General features: G+C 56.5%; 2 protein-coding genes across 8 annotated transcripts in view; one reads left to right on the top strand and one right to left on the bottom strand.

Annotated features, from left to right (window-relative positions):
- Positions 1-11175, top strand: part of CELSR2 (cadherin EGF LAG seven-pass G-type receptor 2) — a 27339-nt gene extending 16164 nt beyond the window's left edge. The window contains exons 16-34 of one of the 3 annotated variants that reach the window (XM_060625169.3): positions 572-666; positions 881-1090; positions 1574-1757; positions 1858-1986; positions 2073-2253; positions 2414-2581; positions 2680-2806; positions 2921-3121; positions 3485-3659; positions 3980-4092; positions 4223-4302; positions 4390-4516; positions 4607-4729; positions 5353-5480; positions 5931-6019; positions 6126-6320; positions 6449-6619; positions 6766-7000; positions 7464-9063. In XM_060625169.3, coding sequence (XP_060481152.3) covers positions 572-666; positions 881-1090; positions 1574-1757; positions 1858-1986; positions 2073-2253; positions 2414-2581; positions 2680-2806; positions 2921-3121; positions 3485-3659; positions 3980-4092; positions 4223-4302; positions 4390-4516; positions 4607-4729; positions 5353-5480; positions 5931-6019; positions 6126-6320; positions 6449-6619; positions 6766-7000; positions 7464-7485 — 2753 coding nt within the window. In that variant the 3' untranslated portion in view covers positions 7486-9063. Of the gene's footprint in view, positions 1-571; positions 667-880; positions 1091-1573; positions 1758-1857; positions 1987-2072; positions 2254-2413; positions 2582-2679; positions 2807-2920; positions 3122-3484; positions 3660-3979; positions 4093-4222; positions 4303-4389; positions 4517-4606; positions 4730-5352; positions 5481-5930; positions 6020-6125; positions 6321-6448; positions 6620-6765; positions 7001-7320; positions 9064-10083 lie in introns of those variants that run through there. The other 2 variants (XM_060625168.3, XM_060625167.3) reach the window with 2 other exon arrangements.
- Positions 9081-15992, bottom strand: PSRC1 (proline and serine rich coiled-coil 1). Of its 5 annotated transcripts, none has more exons than XM_060625180.3 (8): positions 15417-15992; positions 14887-14944; positions 14739-14796; positions 13841-14282; positions 13373-13487; positions 13034-13282; positions 12633-12726; positions 9081-9373 (listed from the first exon to the last, which is right to left on the bottom strand). In XM_060625180.3, the coding sequence occupies exons 1-8, from the start codon at positions 15447-15449 to the stop codon at positions 9190-9192; spliced, it is 1233 nt and encodes a 410-aa protein (XP_060481163.2). In that variant the 5' UTR covers positions 15450-15992; the 3' UTR covers positions 9081-9189. The 5 variants fall into 5 exon arrangements, with proteins under 5 accessions (XP_060481163.2, XP_060481164.2, XP_060481165.2 ...); XM_060625181.3 differs by lacking the exon at positions 15417-15992 and adding an exon at positions 15318-15407; XM_060625182.3 differs by lacking the exon at positions 15417-15992 and adding an exon at positions 15173-15306.

Genomic DNA, 15992 nt, shown 5'->3' with positions numbered 1-15992 from the left:
CAGGTCCTGGAGACTCCATGTCCCACACTGTTGCTCTGCTCCCAGGGTTGCCGGGATGAAGGGCACCTACATCCTGAATTCTTAACAAAAATGCTGAAACACCTGCCATGTGCAGCCACAGTGACGGGTATAGAGATTCAAAGATGAATCACAGAGGGTTCTTTCCCATCCTCAACTCACCGCCTGGAACAGGAGTTATGCCACTAGAAAGGCAGTCTGGGGAGTAGGGGCTGTTGGGTGCTGTTCCAGGGGACCCAGCCCCAGTCCTGGTCCTTGGACTGAGATGATGAACAGAGTTCATAAGCAGAGAGTGGCAGAGAGCACAAGGTGCAGAGGGACAGCGATGTCTAGGGACTTGAGGAGAGTGTGTGCCCTGTGCTCCTGCATCCTTGTTTGGGCCCATCTTGCAGGGGTTTCTTACTCTTCTCATCTGGGCTGCAGGAGGGCAGGGCTCTTGTTTGCTTGTCTCCTGTCTCTGGCCCATGAGGTCCTGGCACCCGGGAACTCTGGCAGGTCCGGGAAGCATCCTGTATCTGTCCTGAGGCCTGCCATCTGGGCTTCCTTCCCCCAGGGACTGCCGTGCGCCACTGTGATGAACACAGGGGGTGGCTCCCCCCAAACCTTTTCAACTGCACATCAGTCACCTTCTCAGAGCTGAAAGGCTTTGTAAGTGAACCTCCTCTTTCCCCTCACTGCTGCTAGCTTTGAGAAAAGGGCTTTTGGAATTCCAACCCCAGGGTACCCCCCACTGGGAGTGGCCGTTTCTCCCTTTTCCTGAGGCCCTTTTACTCCAGAGTTCCAGTCCTGCCCTCTGGGGACCTCACTGCTATCCTCCTGTGCTGACCTCCCGCCATCCCTGTCCTGTCCGGCTCCATCCTAGGCTGAGCGGCTACAGCGGAATGAATCAGGTCTGGACTCGGGACGCTCCCAGCGGCTGGCTCTGCTTCTGCGCAATGCCACACAGCACACGGCTGGCTACTTTGGCAGTGATGTCAAGGTGGCCTACCAGCTGGCCACACGGCTGCTGGCCCATGAGAGTGCCCAGCGGGGCTTTGGGCTGTCTGCCACGCAGGATGTGCACTTCACCGAGGTGGGGCTTGGATGGGGCAGGGCTGGCTGGTTAGATGGGGGTCATGGTGAGTGAGCCCGTTTCTGGGGCAACCTGAGGGCTGAATGGGGAACACTCTCCATCCCTGCCTTTGGGGACCTCCCAGTTGGCATGAAGCCTCCGGGAGGTCCCTTGAGCCATGGAATTTAGAGCATCTCCTTCCAGCTCTTTTTCTAGTAAGGTGCTAACAGAGACTAATGTTTGTATTGGGGCCTGGCCTGACCAGGTTCCTCGGAGCAGAGGCCTTGCCCACCTTGCCAGGCTGGGGAGGAATCAGCATCTAGCCATGTGTGTGGGTCCAGACACAGGGCTTGGGAAGCTCCTAGTTCCAGAATGAGGAGGGAAGGTTTGAAGGAGCGGCATGGTTGGTGTGGGTAGCCAGGGCTGGTCGAGGCACAAGTGGGGCCCGGTGGTGGGGATAAGAAGGTATGGGGCTGCAGCCCACTGTGACCATGCCTACCCCAGAATCTGCTGCGGGTGGGCAGCGCCCTCCTGGACGCGGCCAACAAGCGTCACTGGGAGCTGATCCAGCAGACGGAGGGTGGCACGGCCTGGCTGCTTCAGCACTACGAGGCCTATGCCAGTGCCCTGGCTCAGAACATGCGGCACACCTACCTGAGCCCCTTCACTATCGTCACGCCCAACATCGGTGAGGCTGGGTCAGGGAGGGGGCTGTGGAAAGAGGCCCTGGGCAAGGGGGCTATGCTGGGGGCCTGACCCAGGGTCTGACCTGTGACCCTTCTCCCTAGTCATCTCTGTAGTTCGCCTGGACAAGGGGAACTTCGCTGGGGCCAAGCTGCCTCGCTATGAGGCGCTGCGGGGGGAGCGGCCCCCTGACTTGGAGACGACGGTCATTCTGCCTGATTCTGTCTTCAGAGGTCAGTGGGGAGCCAGAGGGTGGGTCAAGGGCCAGGCTGGGGCATCTCTGCGGGGCCCAGCTGAGTGGACAGTGTCCCGGTCCCAGAAACACCCACCGTGGTCAGGCCCGCGGGCCCTGGAGAGACCCAGGAGCCAGAGGAGCTGGCTCGGCGTCAGCGGCGGCACCCAGAGCTGAGCCAGGGTGAGGCTGTGGCCAGCGTCATCATTTACCGCACCCTGGCCGGGCTGCTGCCCCATAACTATGACCCGGACAAGCGCAGCCTGAGGTGAGCAGCTGAGGAGACAAGGGGTGGGTGGGATGCAGGTTGGGTGGGTGAGTGCTGAGGCACAGAGAGGCCAGGGGTCGGGGCATGTCCAACTGATGATGGGTGTTCCCTCAGCCACGGGACTGCCATAGTGACTGTGTACCTGCCTGTTCTTCATCAGAGTCCCCAAACGCCCTGTCATCAACACGCCCGTGGTGAGTATCAGCGTCCATGACGATGAGGAACTTCTGCCCCGTGCCCTGGACAAGCCAGTCACGGTGCAATTCCGGCTGCTGGAGACGGAGGAGCGCACCAAGCCCATCTGTGTCTTCTGGAACCATTCCATCCTGTGAGCCTAAACTGCCCTTCCCCCAAGGCTTTGGGCGGAGAGCCAAGCCCCTGGGTGCCTTACACTCCTGGTCCCCTGCCCCTGCCTCCCTCATGCAGAGTCAGTGGCACAGGTGGCTGGTCAGCCCGAGGCTGCGAGGTCGTCTTCCGCAATGAGAGCCACGTCAGCTGCCAGTGCAACCACATGACGAGCTTCGCCGTGCTCATGGATGTGTCCCGGCGAGAGGTTGGACCCCCAGGGGGCAGCCGCGGAGCTAGGGGTGGGAGCCCAGGGCACTGGGCTGGATTCTTAGGCCCTGCCCTTCCTAATTCTCCTGGCCTCTTGCCACCTGCTCTGCAGAATGGAGAGATCCTGCCGCTGAAGACACTGACATATGTGGCCCTAGGGGTCACCTTGGCTGCCCTGCTGCTCGCCTTCCTCTTCCTCACTATCCTGCGTGCCCTACGCTCCAACCAGCATGGCATCCGACGGAACCTGACTGCTGCTCTGGGCCTGGCCCAGCTGGTCTTTCTCCTAGGAATCAACCAGGCTGACCTCCCTGTAAGATTTCTCCCCTCACCCGGAGATCGTCCACAACTTCTAGTCCTATGAAACTTCCTATGAGTCCTCCTCAGCTCCCCAGTCCCTGCTTCTGCAGCAGGAACTCAGACAGAGCCCAATCCAGCACCCAGCCCATGGTTTCCTCTTCTCCAGCTCCCCCTCACCTCCCCTTACCGCCCCCCCAATTGCCCCCCCCCTCCCCCCCCCCCCCCCCCCCCCCCCCGCTGCCAGCATCCTAGGAGTACCTTCCTCTGGCCCACACTTCCCGAAGCACCACCTTACACCGAGGCCCTTCCCCTGACAAGACAGAATCCACACTCTGGGTGTGCCCTGGTCACTGACCGGGCATGGCTGGGTCCCCAGTTTGCTTGCACAGTCATCGCCATCCTGCTGCATTTCCTGTACCTCTGCACCTTCTCCTGGGCCTTGCTGGAGGCCTTGCACCTGTACCGGGCACTCACTGAGGTGCGCGACGTCAACGCTGGCCCCATGCGCTTCTACTATATGCTGGGCTGGGGTGTGCCTGCCTTCATCACAGGTACCTCCCACCCCCTTCCCGGGCCTGAGGTTCTGCATCCCTAGGCCCTGGGTCCACCTTCATGCCACATTCTCCCCACCCACATCCCAGTCCCAGAGGCCCCATACCCCCATGACCCAGGCTGAGTTCTCCGTAGGCATGCCTCTCAGTCCTTGAGGCTCCCCACCAGGGGCTGGGTCCCCCATCCTGGACAGGTCGGCATGGACACATGGTGGGTGGAACCCTTTGTCCTCTGCACCTGGCCCTGTGAGCCCATTTGACACCTGACTGGTGTCAAGGCCCTACCACCCCTTCCCCTGCTGTTGTCACCATACCCCCAGGTCTAGCCGTGGGCCTTGACCCTGAGGGCTATGGGAACCCTGACTTCTGCTGGCTCTCCATCTATGATACGCTCATCTGGAGTTTTGCTGGCCCTGTGGCTTTTGCTGTCTCGGTAGGTGCTAGAAAGTGGGCTGGGGGTGAGCAGGCTGAGTGTGTCCCCATTTAGGAATGGGGAAACTGCTGGGCCCCCGCAGAGTTGAGTAGAAGCTGTCTGTCCCCTGATGTTCGCCCTCCCCTGCTAGATGAGTGTCTTCCTGTACATCCTGGCAGCCCGCGCCTCCTGTGCTGCCCAGCGGCAGGGCTTTGAGAAGAAAGGCCCTGTGTGAGTATGGGGTGTGGGTGCCTGGGCAGTGGGCAGGCATCGGTGTGGGAGGCCTCCTGGCTGGGCTCACAGCCTCCCCCTCTCCAGCTCAGGCCTGCGGCCTTCCTTCGCTGTTCTCCTGCTGCTGAGCGCCACGTGGCTGCTGGCGTTGCTCTCTGTCAACAGTGACACCCTCCTCTTCCACTACCTCTTTGCTGCCTGCAATTGCATCCAGGTACCTGGCCCAGGCCCATGGAGATGGGGGTGTGAGGCTTGGCCATGGGGTGCCCGATTCCGCACTTAGCTGCTGCCTCTCGCCTGCCAGGGCCCCTTCATCTTCCTCTCCTACGTGGTGCTTAGCAAGGAGGTCCGGAAAGCACTCAAGTTTGCCTGCAGCCGCAAGCCGAGCCCTGACCCTGCGCTGACCACCAAGTCCACCCTGACCTCGGTGAGGGAGCCAGGGATCAGGGACGTGGGATCAGGGAGGTCTGGGGCAGAGAGGAAGAGGCAGAAGGCCCAAGGAGCTTGTTCTCTGTGCTTTTTGCCCCGCTTTTTCTTCATCCTTACATCCTTTCCTGGAAGGAGGAAGGGGTGGTGAAATGGTATATGTGGCCTGGGAAGAGGGGGACATGGGGGTAGGGAGGAAGGTTTTGACTCAGAAGAGTTGGGTGTAGAGCTAGGAAGAGTAAGGTGAGGAAGTGACCAAGACAGGTGACCCAGTCACGGATGCCCAACATCTGAGAATCCCTCGTGGATCTTGGTAGATTTTCTGTGTCCAGCACATTCTCAGGAGATAATTCCCGGTACCATTTTTTACCAGGAAGCCCTTATATAGCTGAGTCCAGGGTACTTGGCGTGCACAGGGCTGGCCCAGGTACGGCAGAGCTATGGCTACTACCAGGCCCTGATATGGGAGTGGTGGGGGGCGCGGAGATGTGCGGCCTCTCTCTTTCAGACCTGGGCGTGTAGGTGGTAGAACTTAGGGCAGACTCCCTCGGCCCTTCTGCTCCCCGTCCTGGGGCCACCCCGGTCTGCTCCCCCTACCTACTGACCTCTCCATTCCATGCCTAGTCCTACAACTGCCCCAGCCCCTATGCAGATGGGCGGCTCTACCAGCCGTACGGAGACTCAGCAGGCTCTCTACACAGTGCCAGCCGCTCGGGCAAGAGTCAGCCCAGCTACATCCCCTTCTTGCTGAGGTGAGCCCTGGTGACGGGGGCATCCACAAGGAGAGAAGAGTGCTGTGCCTGCTGGAAACCAGGCCAGCCACCTGCTGGGAGTTGAACAGCGCACTTGGTGGCTGGCTGGTGGCAGCTTAAATTAGAAGCAGGAGGGGGGTGCCTGGGTGGCTCAGGCCGGTTGAGCGTCCAACTTAGGCTCAGGTCATGATCTCATGGTTCGTGGGTTTGAGCCCTGCATCGGGCTTCGTGCTGACAGCCTGGAGCCTGCTTGGGATTCTCTCTCTCTCTGTGCCCCTCCCCCATGTGTGCACACACACACTCTCTCTCTCTCTCAAAATAAATAAACTTAAACAAAAAAAGAAGTAGGAGGGGCATGGGGCAGGAACAGGGAAACAAGAGAGAGAAAAAAGAATGGGACACTAGGCAAAGGGCTGGGCTGACCCTTCTAACATGGCCTTGTCTTCTCAGGGAAGAGTCCACACTGAACCCTGGCCAAGGGCCCCCTGGCCTTGGGGACCCAGGTAGCCTATTCCTGGAAGGTCAAGACCAGCAGCATGGTGAGAAAAGAAGCCCCTGATGGCCGGTGGGGGGGCAGCTGCCTGGCTTTTGTGGAGGGTGTGCAGAGGCAGGTTGGTCAGCCGTGATTTCTCCCCCACCTCCCAGATCCTGACACAGACTCTGACAGTGACCTGTCCCTGGAAGATGATCAGAGTGGCTCTTATGCCTCTACTCACTCATCAGACAGTGAGGAGGAGGAAGAGGAGGAGGAGGAGGAGGCCGCCTTCCCTGGAGAGCCAGGCTGGGACAGCCTGCTGGGGCCTGGCGCTGAGAGACTGCCCTTGCACAGTACCCCCAAGGGTGGGCCGGCGCCAGGGCTTTGGCCTTTGACGGGGGCAACGGGAGGGCAAAGGGCCTGGAATTCCTAGGGTAGTGAGTTCCTAGCTGTCTGTCTTCTCTGGGCCTTATCAACTTCCTTTCTCCACCAGATGGGGGCCCAGGGTCCGGGAAGGCTCCCTGGCCAGGAGACTTTGGGACCACAGCAAAGGAGAGTAGTGGCAATGGGGCCTCTGAGGAGCATCCTTGGGAGAATGGAGATGCCCTGCCTCGGGAGGGGTCCCTGGGCCCCCTTCCAGGCCCTTCTGCCCAACCTCACAAAGGTGAGCAGGGCATGCCCAGCTGCCATGCTCCCCCATTTGGCAACCTCACAACTCACCTTTGCCCCGTGGCTGGTAGGGCTCTCTAGGGCAGTCCCGTGAGCCTACCACTTGTTCCTCATGGCGCCTGCACCCCCCTCCCCCCACAGGCATCCTCAAGAAGAAGTATCTGCCCACCATCAGTGAGAAGAGCAGCCTCCTACGGCTGCCCCTGGAGCAGGGCACAGGGTCTTCTCGGGGCTCCTCAGCCAGCGAAGGCAGCCGGGGCGGGCCCCCTCCCCGCCCTCCACCCCGGCAGAGTCTCCAGGAGCAGCTGAACGGGGTCATGCCCATCGCCATGAGTATCAAGGCGGGCACAGTGGATGAGGACTCGTCGGGCTCCGAGTGAGTGAGGCTGGCTGGGTGGGACCGGGCGCAGCCCCTCAGAGGCCCGGCTGGGCTCACAGCTGCTTCCAGGCCTCGCCAGGTTGCTCTGGCAGGCGGTCGGGGGACGGATGGGCTGGCCAGCTGCCTTACTGTGACATGCCCACAGACCATGGTGCCCCATGGGGTCAGCTCAGCCCGCATCGGGCAAAGTGAGGGAGGGTGGGGAGCTGGGGTTGCTTTTCTGTTTCCTTCTCCTGGTGGAAGCTTCTCCCTGTCTTCTCTGCTCCGACTAACCCCCTGTCTGCCTTTTCTGTCACTTTCCTTTCCTGCCTCTCCAGATTTCTCTTCTTTAACTTCCTGCATTAACCCTGGGCCGGTGGTTCCTACACCCTGAGGCTCCCTTACCTTCCCCAGCTGCACTCATGCCCCCACTCCTGTCTTGTGCTCTATCCTGCCCTTGCTCCCCACCGCCTGCCCGCAGCAGCGACGAAACGTCCATCTGAGGAGCCTGGGCCTTGCCGGGAGGGGCGCCCACCCCACCCAAGGCCATCTAGTGCCAACTCCCTCCCCCACCATCCCCTTCACTGCACTTTGGACCCCTGGGGCCAACATCTCCAAGACAAAGTTTTTCAGAAAAGAGGAAAAAAGAATTTAAAAAAGGATCTCCACTCTTCATGACTTCAGGGATTAATTTTTTTTATATGCTGGAAACTGACTCCCCTTTCCCTTCCCAAAGAGGATAGGACCTCCCAGGATACTTCCCAGCCTCTCCTCAGTTTCCCATCTGCTGTGCCTCTGGGAGGAGAGGGACTTTTGGGGGGCCTGCCCCTCATTTGCCATCACCAAAAGGAAAGGACAAAGCCACATGCACCCAAGGGCATCAAGCCCTGCAGGCTGCACCCCGGCAGGCCTCAGTATGGTGAGGGCGTCAAGGTGGAGGGCACTCCTCACTCTGCCTGTGCTGCCCCTCCCAGGAACTGAAAAAAGCCCTGTCTGGCGAGGGGGCAGAAGGACTCCACGCCCCCAGACCCCCAAATGCTGCATGAACACATTTTGAGGGGAACCCGTGCCCCTGGGCGGCGGCCGGGCCACCCCAGCCCCTCTTCTCTCCCTGGACTCTGGCCACGCGCTGCAGTCCAGGCGTTTGCTCAGTTCGCTGACCCAAAAGTGCTTCATTTTCCTGCCTGACCCGCATGGGGAAGGCCAGTCGTGTGTTAAGTTGCGCTTCTTTGCTGTGGTGTGGGTGGGACGGGAGGAAGAGTAAATCCAGGGCTGGCTTAGTCGCCCCCAGATGTCTCAAGCACAGGTCTCAAGCCTGGGTTCTGGTGTCCACTCACCTACCCACCCGAGATCAGACGAATCCCACTTTGACCTGCTGTGGCCTCTGAGACATGTTCTATTTTTAACCCCTTCTTGGAATTGGCTCTCTTCTTCAAAGGACCGGGTCCTGTTCCTCTTTCTCTCCCTCTCCCACGCCCACCCCCAGCTCCCTGCGAAGAGAGAGTTAATATATATTTTATTTATTTGCTTTTTGTGTTGGGATGAGTTTGTGTCCGGTCCCAGGGGGTCTGATGTGGCTGTGACAGGTTGGGTGTGTACCCAGCAATCCTGGCGTGGGGGCCTGAGGCCCTTCCCCTGCTCCAGGCTGTCATCTCCTGCCTCCTTTCCTCCGGCCTCCTCAGTTTTGCCAACTGCAATTCATTTGAGTTACTGTTTATGCTAAGCATGTACTCCTGACTTGTCACTGACTTTCCTCTGGAGCAGGTGGCTAGAAAAAGAGGCTATGGGTGGGGGAAAAAATGTTCCTGTTTCTCACTTGTAAGGCTGGTTTTTGGCTTTTCTGCCATGGATTCTCCCCCTGACCTCTCCCCTCAGCAATTCCTGCAAAGGGTTAAAAATTTAACTGGTTTTTAACTACTGATGACTTAAACAACACAAAGATGCTGGATGCTAACTTGATACTAACCATCAGATTGTACAGTTTGATTGTTACTGTAAATACAGTAGGGTTTTGTGTTTGTTTTTTTCATTTCCCCATACTACTGAATAAACTATAGCTCTGTGCGGGTTGAGCACCGTCATCACGTGCTTCTGTGTGGTACCCTGTCCTTCCAGAGGGCAGCTCTGGAAAACAAGAGCAGGCAGGGCCCTAGGTGGGCCAGGAGGTCAGGGGACTCAGATGCCAAGCAGCCGATGAGCTAGTCCCTCTACGAACACCCCAGCAGTAGCCAAATAGCCTCATCAGCACAGAGCCCATGTCCTGGCATGTCCAAGGAAGATGCGGCAGGTGGCAGGAAGGTTTCCTTTTCACCAGGATAGGAGGGACTTGTGTGGCTGGAGAGGCTGCAAACAGCAGGCAGGTTTCCGGTCCAGTCGCTTAGGGGCTGAGTCCTGGGGACAGAATTCAGGAGGCAGGGAGGACAGAGTTGAGTGGCTGAATGGCTGGTAGGAATTCAAAGCTCAGTGACTACCTCCTGACCACTTCTTTGGGCCATTTTGTGTGTTTTGCCATTGGAAATGAAGCAGCAGTTCACACTCAAGCCAACGACATGTTCTGCAACATTACTTCTCTTCCCAAGTTTTGTATTTTCTTCAAAGGTCTGTTCAGCAAACTAGTTAGGGAGTTAACATGGGGGCACTAGAGGGTGGGTAGTGATCAAGAGCACAAGCCCTGGGCACCAGACTGAATTTCTTTGCCTGCAAAATGAGGATGGTAAGAGCATCCGCCTAATTGAGCTTTTATGAGACTTAAATGAGTTAGCACATGTAAGGTGCTTAAAACAGTTCACAGTGCATAGTAAGAGGCCGGTAAATGTTGGCTTCCCTCATTGCTGCTACTGGGCAGGGGCGGGGTTAGAGAGCATAAAGAGACAACTAGAAAGGCGGACCTGAAGGGAAGGAAGGAAGCAGGTAGCTGAACAAGGAAGGCAGCTGTGGCAGGTGGGCCTCCGCCCTCGCTGGCACTGCCTACGGAGTGTTGCTTAAGCCGGCTTGGGGCGGGATGGGGGTGGGGGTGGGTGGGGATGGGGTGAGGTGGGGGTTACGAAATTCAAGACTGACCGAGAGCAAAAGGAACATGCCTTGTCCTTTCCGGCCACCAGGTGGCAACAGCACATGGGTCTGCGGCTGGTTTTGTCTCCCAAGCTACACACACGTGCCATCTGCTGGCCACACCTAAGTGCTTGCCTGGGCATGCCGACCTTCCAGCGCTTCTGCCAGAGCCGGGAGTCACCAACAGGCCCTGCTCGCCAGACACCCGCGCAGGACACAGCTGGGGAACACACCTCAGGTTTTCTGGCCTCTGCCAGATTTCTCCAGAGCCAGTCAAGTGTGTTTCCACATCCCCTCCCCCAACTCAATTCTTGGAATCCCAGAGGCTGTAGGAGTTGCTGACAGAGGCTCAGGGAGAGGGGTGAACATCTAGGCACTGTGATATAGGTGAAATGTGTTACATGAACTTTAAGATCGGCCATAAAAAGGAGAAGACAGCAGTGGAGGGCCTCTGGGGAAGGACATTTCAGTGCCTATGTAGGGTGCTTGTGGGCATATGTATGTGGGGGGCAGGGGACACCAGCTGACACTCCACTCCCTCTGCCCAGTTGCCTATTGCCTTCCTTAAGTCACAGCCTAGCCTTCTAAGAGGGAAGTTGTCTCAAAACTCATAAGGAATTGAATTGGTTCTGGTTGCAAGAGTCAAAGGCTGTGAGTCAAAGGTTTAGCGAAATCTGTTAAATGAGTCTCTGTCATTCATTCAACAACCCCCCACCATCTTGCACTCAAATTTATTTTTTCAATAAATAAATGAAGTTCTCTGCCACATACAAATGACAACACTAGGCACTGCAGAGATTTCTAAAACCTAGTGCCAACCCTCACGTCTAGGAGGGGACATAAGAAGAGAACACCAACAATTCTAATGATATACGTGACGAGGTGTTCCAGTATCTTCTACCGAAGCAGTCAGTGAAGCTGAATACCAGGGGACCCATCAAAGGGTCCCCTCATCTCAGTACCGCAGGCTAGATGATGAGGCATTCTCAGAAGGTTCCATTCTCCGGGTGCCCGAGTGGCTTAGTAGGTTAAGTGTCCAAACTCGATTTCGGCTCAGGTCATGATCTCACAGTCTGTGGATTCAAGCTCCGCATTGGGCTCTTCCCTGACAGAGTGGAGCCTGCCTGGGAGTCTCTCTCTCCCTCTCTCTCTCTGACCCTCCCTTGCTCCCACTCTCTCTCGCTCTCTTTCAAAATAAATAAATAAACTTAAAAAAAAAAAAAAAAGGCTTCATTCTCTTGCCAGCAAAGGACACCCAAGCTTAGCAAGCTTAGGATATGAATAATTGACCAAGACCCTTGATAACCTCACATAGTGTGAATCAAGCTATATTTTACTTGATCTGGACCTTCCAGTAACATAAATCCTGTGAAAAGGCAGCTTGTTCCCATCTAATGCCAACAAAGGGAGGGTGGATAGTCACAGCTGGATGAGCTGCAATCACAAAAGCCTTCGGCCTATTGAGGCCCCAGCCTGGGAGGCTCCTCCTGGCTCCCTCATTGGAATAACACAGGAGTTTACTACGTATTTGTTTGAAATTGGAGCATTTACTTTCACACATACAGAGATTATAAAAATACATTCATTTTATTTTAGAAAAATGCAGATCGATGTAAGCTTATCATAAACTGGCCTCTTAAGAGTCACAGAATTCACAGGAAATAAGTTCTAGAGACCAGGTGCCTGCCTCTGCCTCTCCAAACAGGCCTGCATCCAGTAGAGGATGTGATTCAGGACTGTTCCTCAGAGAGCAGGGAGGTTAGCTACAGAGGCCATTCACATGTAAATGTCCAGTGAGCCAAAGCCTGGGAAGAAGATCAAACTCTCTGGGACTGAACACAAGAGTGGGGGTGGAAGAGGACAAACCACTCTCCTGCATTTCTCATTTTCTGCTTGTTAATTTCACTGTTGGGAGGTGACCTCTTTTTCCTAATCCTCTTTCAACCCACAGAGTTTGATTCCCCTCCAGCTCAACCCTAATCCACCCCATCTCCCATCTCTTCACTCCTGGGGCACCAGCCCTGGTGGCATCTTTTCCTCCTGCTCCTGGGCCAGAATCTTCTGGAGTCAGGGCCTGCCTTCCATGAGAGGGCTTGGGAGGTCGAGGAGAGGTGAGTCCAGGCAGTGACTGTAGTGGTTTGCTCCTGAATTTTTGCTTGCTGACTGATCTCTTTACCTAAAGAGTCAGAAGGAAGAACTGCTTTAAACTGTCCCTCTTCTGGGCTGTCTGGGTGGCTCAGTTGCTTGAGCATCTGACTCTTGATTTCAGCTCAGGTCATGATCCCAGGGTTGTGGGATCGAGCCCTGAGTCAGGCTGTGTGCTAAGCATGGAGCCTACTTAAGATTCTTTCTCTCTCTCCCTCTGCCCCTCTTCCCTGCTCTCTCTCTCTCTAAATAAATAAACAAACTTCCCCTCTTCTTCAAGCCTATTTGTCACCGAGCTGAGTGGAGGTTCCTCAGGGAAGGAAGAAATGGGACTCCCTGACCCTCTAGTCTCCCCTCTTCATTCCCATCTTGCCACACAGGATTCAGGGCTGGTGTGCCTAACAGTTTGGAAGCCTCAGTGACAGGGGAGAGAGAGCATCTCGACCAGTCTTACCTGGTGGGTCCTGGGACCGCCACTTTCCTGGGGGGCTGCGGGTTGCTGCGAGTGGCAGCAGTGATGGGAAGATTTGGCCGCTGGGAAACAGGAACTTAATGGGGGTTAACAAAAGAAATAAGTGAGCAGAAAGTTCAAATGACCCTCCCCGAGTGAGTCTGGGATTAGTGCCTTTCCTCCCACCCAAGATTACAAAACATAAACTATTTGAAAACCACAGTTCACACTCTTTGCCCGGGGCCCACATCTCTCCTTAGCTCAGTCTCCCCATCTTCAAATTGGGCTGTAATGAAGATGGAGAAAGGGGTCACTGTTCCCAGCTCTGGGAGGGTGCATTCAAGCTGGGCAAGGGTAGGCATTCTTCCTCCTGATTTCCAGCCATTACGTCCACTCTTCCTCACCTCTGTGCCCTACAGCACTTGGTCGTGGAAGTCCTTTCCGAGGTGGCAGAGAAGCTGGAGGCAGGGTACCTTTGCTGGGTGGTACACTCCGGCTGGTGAGTGGCATTCGGCTGGCAGGCCTGGGGATGGCAGAGGGAACAGGCAGTCGACTGGAAGGCTTAGCAGCTGCTCCCTGCGGCCGAGAGAGGCGCTGAGAGTTGCCGGTAGGAGGCTGTGGGGCCAAGACTGGTCTGACAGGGGTAGGCGGGCCTGGTGGAGAGGAGTAGAGGAATTTTGGGGTCAGCTCCATACCCTCCCTCCTCCCATTCACCCACAGTTTTGCTGCCCAAGTCTCCTCACTTGCTGTCGCTCTCCCACTGGGCCCAGCTTTGCCCCGGACTGGAGGAGTAGATTGGGCAAGAGGAGAAGATGCTGGGCTTTTGGATGTAGGCAACAGATTGCAAGTGGGTGACTCCTGAAATACAAGAGAGAAAAAATAGGACTAGAATGGAAAAAGAATCTGTTCTGCTGGCTGTTTGAGGAATAGAGGTGGAGAGCTGCCTAGATCCCAGGAAGCAAGGGCAGACGTTCGCTGCCGACATCGTCATCCTCACCAATACCATTTATCGTGAGCTTATTATAGACCGTGTAGAGTTATGCACAGACACTGTGCTAAGTGCTTTGCTTATGGTATTTTGCTCAATTCCAACAGTCCTGAGGTAGAATTTTACTATCCCCACTTTACCAACGAGGAAACCACTCTATGGCTGTACCGAGTCACGCACTGGGTCTGAGGGCACACGTCCAACCCAGGTCCTCCAAACTCACCCTTTTCACACTGGAGGGCCTCTTTCCAGATGCTGCCCGGAGAACCCTGACTGACCCCTTCTTATCGCTGCTCCGGAGTCGGGGTGTCAGGCCGCTTGGGGAGGGGGTGCTCCGAGTCAAAGAACTCACAGTGGGCAGCAGGTCTCGGACAGGACTGTCCTTCAGCACAAAGGTCTCCCGCCGGGGGCTGGGCTTCACCCTGCGAGGCCCCAGGCCCTCACCCGTGCTCTCCTGCTCCTGCAGGGCACACTGCTCCAGCTGAACTGCCAGCCGGTTGGCCTCGTGGAGAATCTCCTCCAGCTTCTCTGGACTAAGGGGACCCAAGCTGAGCCTCAGCCCCTGGGGGGCTGGGGCCACTGCATTTGGATTACTTCGATTGGAGAGTCCTCTTCGGAGGGGTTTCTCTGGAGTCACCGACACTGCTATGTCTTCCTCCTCACGACTGAGACAGAAAACAAACCAGGCGCCATGCCCACACAGAAGAGAGCAGGAGACTGCAAAGGAGACTGGGCAACTCCTCCACAACAGAGCCAGGGACACAACCCCAAACCCGGAAGCCCATGCTGGCTGTGAGGGTGGTCTCTAGGTGATGAGATGCCCCGTTCTATGAGGCCTCATAGGCCTTTAGCACTGACTGACACTGGAAATTATGCCAGGATGCGGACGGAGCAAATCCACTTACCCTTCTTCTTAACATCCTGAAATCTCATTCCAGCTTATCCCTTTTCCCCTCCCCCAAAAGTGTCACAGGGGCCCATGTCAACAAGTCACCCAGCAGCCCCAGGGCACCCAACCCCAATTACCAACCCAGACCCCAGAGGACAATACTTCAGCACTAAGGGGACAGAGGCAGACAGGCACTGTTGGAGGAAAGCAAGTAGGTTAAAGAGGCTGGTACCTGTCAGATGGTGACAGCCCTCCAAAGTCCAAGGTCTCATCTGCTATGAACTTTACATCTGCAGGGGAGGAAGGAAGGAATGCCAGCCTCGGGTCCCTAACGCCGTTCTCAGTCGCAGCGCCTTACTCCGCCCTCCTTACTTTCTTACCTTCCTCTAAATCTTCCATGTTCCAGCCAGCAGGTGCACGAGTCAGATTTGACCTGAGCTGGAGACATAATACACCTTTCTTCAGGTCTCCATCCTGCCCAAGGCCCCCAGCTAAACGCAGGGTGCAAGCCAGGGGATGAGGATCATGCTGGAGATAAAGCAAGGGTCCCAGGGGTAGCACCTGCCCCTGTAACTAGCCCTGTGAACTCCGGGGAAGGTGCCGAGAAAGCACCATCCCCCTCCTCAGGTTGCCCTGCCGCCCCCCTACAACCTGGGCTCTTCTCACCGGGGGCGGTCTGCGCGCCCCATCTTCTTCTCCGCCACCATCCTCCGGTTCTCTCTTTCCCCAAAACACCTTTCCACTCACACGGCACCACACCCACACCACACCTCCAGCCCACCCTCTGTTTTTACTTTCCGCCCCGCCTCACCTCTCGCAGAAAGCACTTGCCTCCCACCACTTAGTCCCGGGAATCAGCCCTGAGGGGGTGGGGCTCCTTTCGAATCTCTCAGGCCCCACCCACTCTCACCACATGCTCTCCGTGATTGGTGGTTCCCAACATCCCTGCCCTCAGGGGCGGGGCGGTATCGACCAGCCGGCCGGAAGTCTGCAGGTGGGGGCTGTGTGGAGAGCGGTTCTAAAACAGACTTCATCCGGTGGGTTAGGGCGGGGAGGCCGCCTGCGCGCGCGTGTGTCCGGGAGACTTTCCTTGGAGGAGGCGGGGCCTCGTGGCGGCGTGCGAGGGACCTGACCAATGACTGTACGTTTCTCACCCTGCCCGCTGGGCGAAGCCAGGCTCCCCGCTGGACCTCCGAGCGCCAGTCACCCTAAACCCAACGCTTCTCTTGAGGAAATTTGTTTTCAGGGGCTTACTCCGTTTGCGAGCATCGCGTTTGCCATGTTTCCTCATTTGTGATTTTTCCAAGTTATGGAAGCACCTAGACATTTATATTTTAGGTATATTGAGGTTCTCTAAGAAGTACAGCCTCCGTTATCTTTTTTTAAATATATACAAGTTAGCATATAGTGTAATAATGGTTTCAGGAGAATTTATCGATTCGTCACGTACATATAACACCCAGGGCTCATCCTAACAAGTGCCCTC

This window comes from Panthera onca, chromosome C1, assembly GCF_046562875.1.
Source record: "Panthera onca isolate mPanOnc1 chromosome C1, mPanOnc1 haplotype 2, whole genome shotgun sequence".
Taxonomy (NCBI): domain Eukaryota; kingdom Metazoa; phylum Chordata; class Mammalia; order Carnivora; family Felidae; genus Panthera; species Panthera onca.
This window is presented reverse-complemented; position numbering and strand designations above follow the sequence as displayed.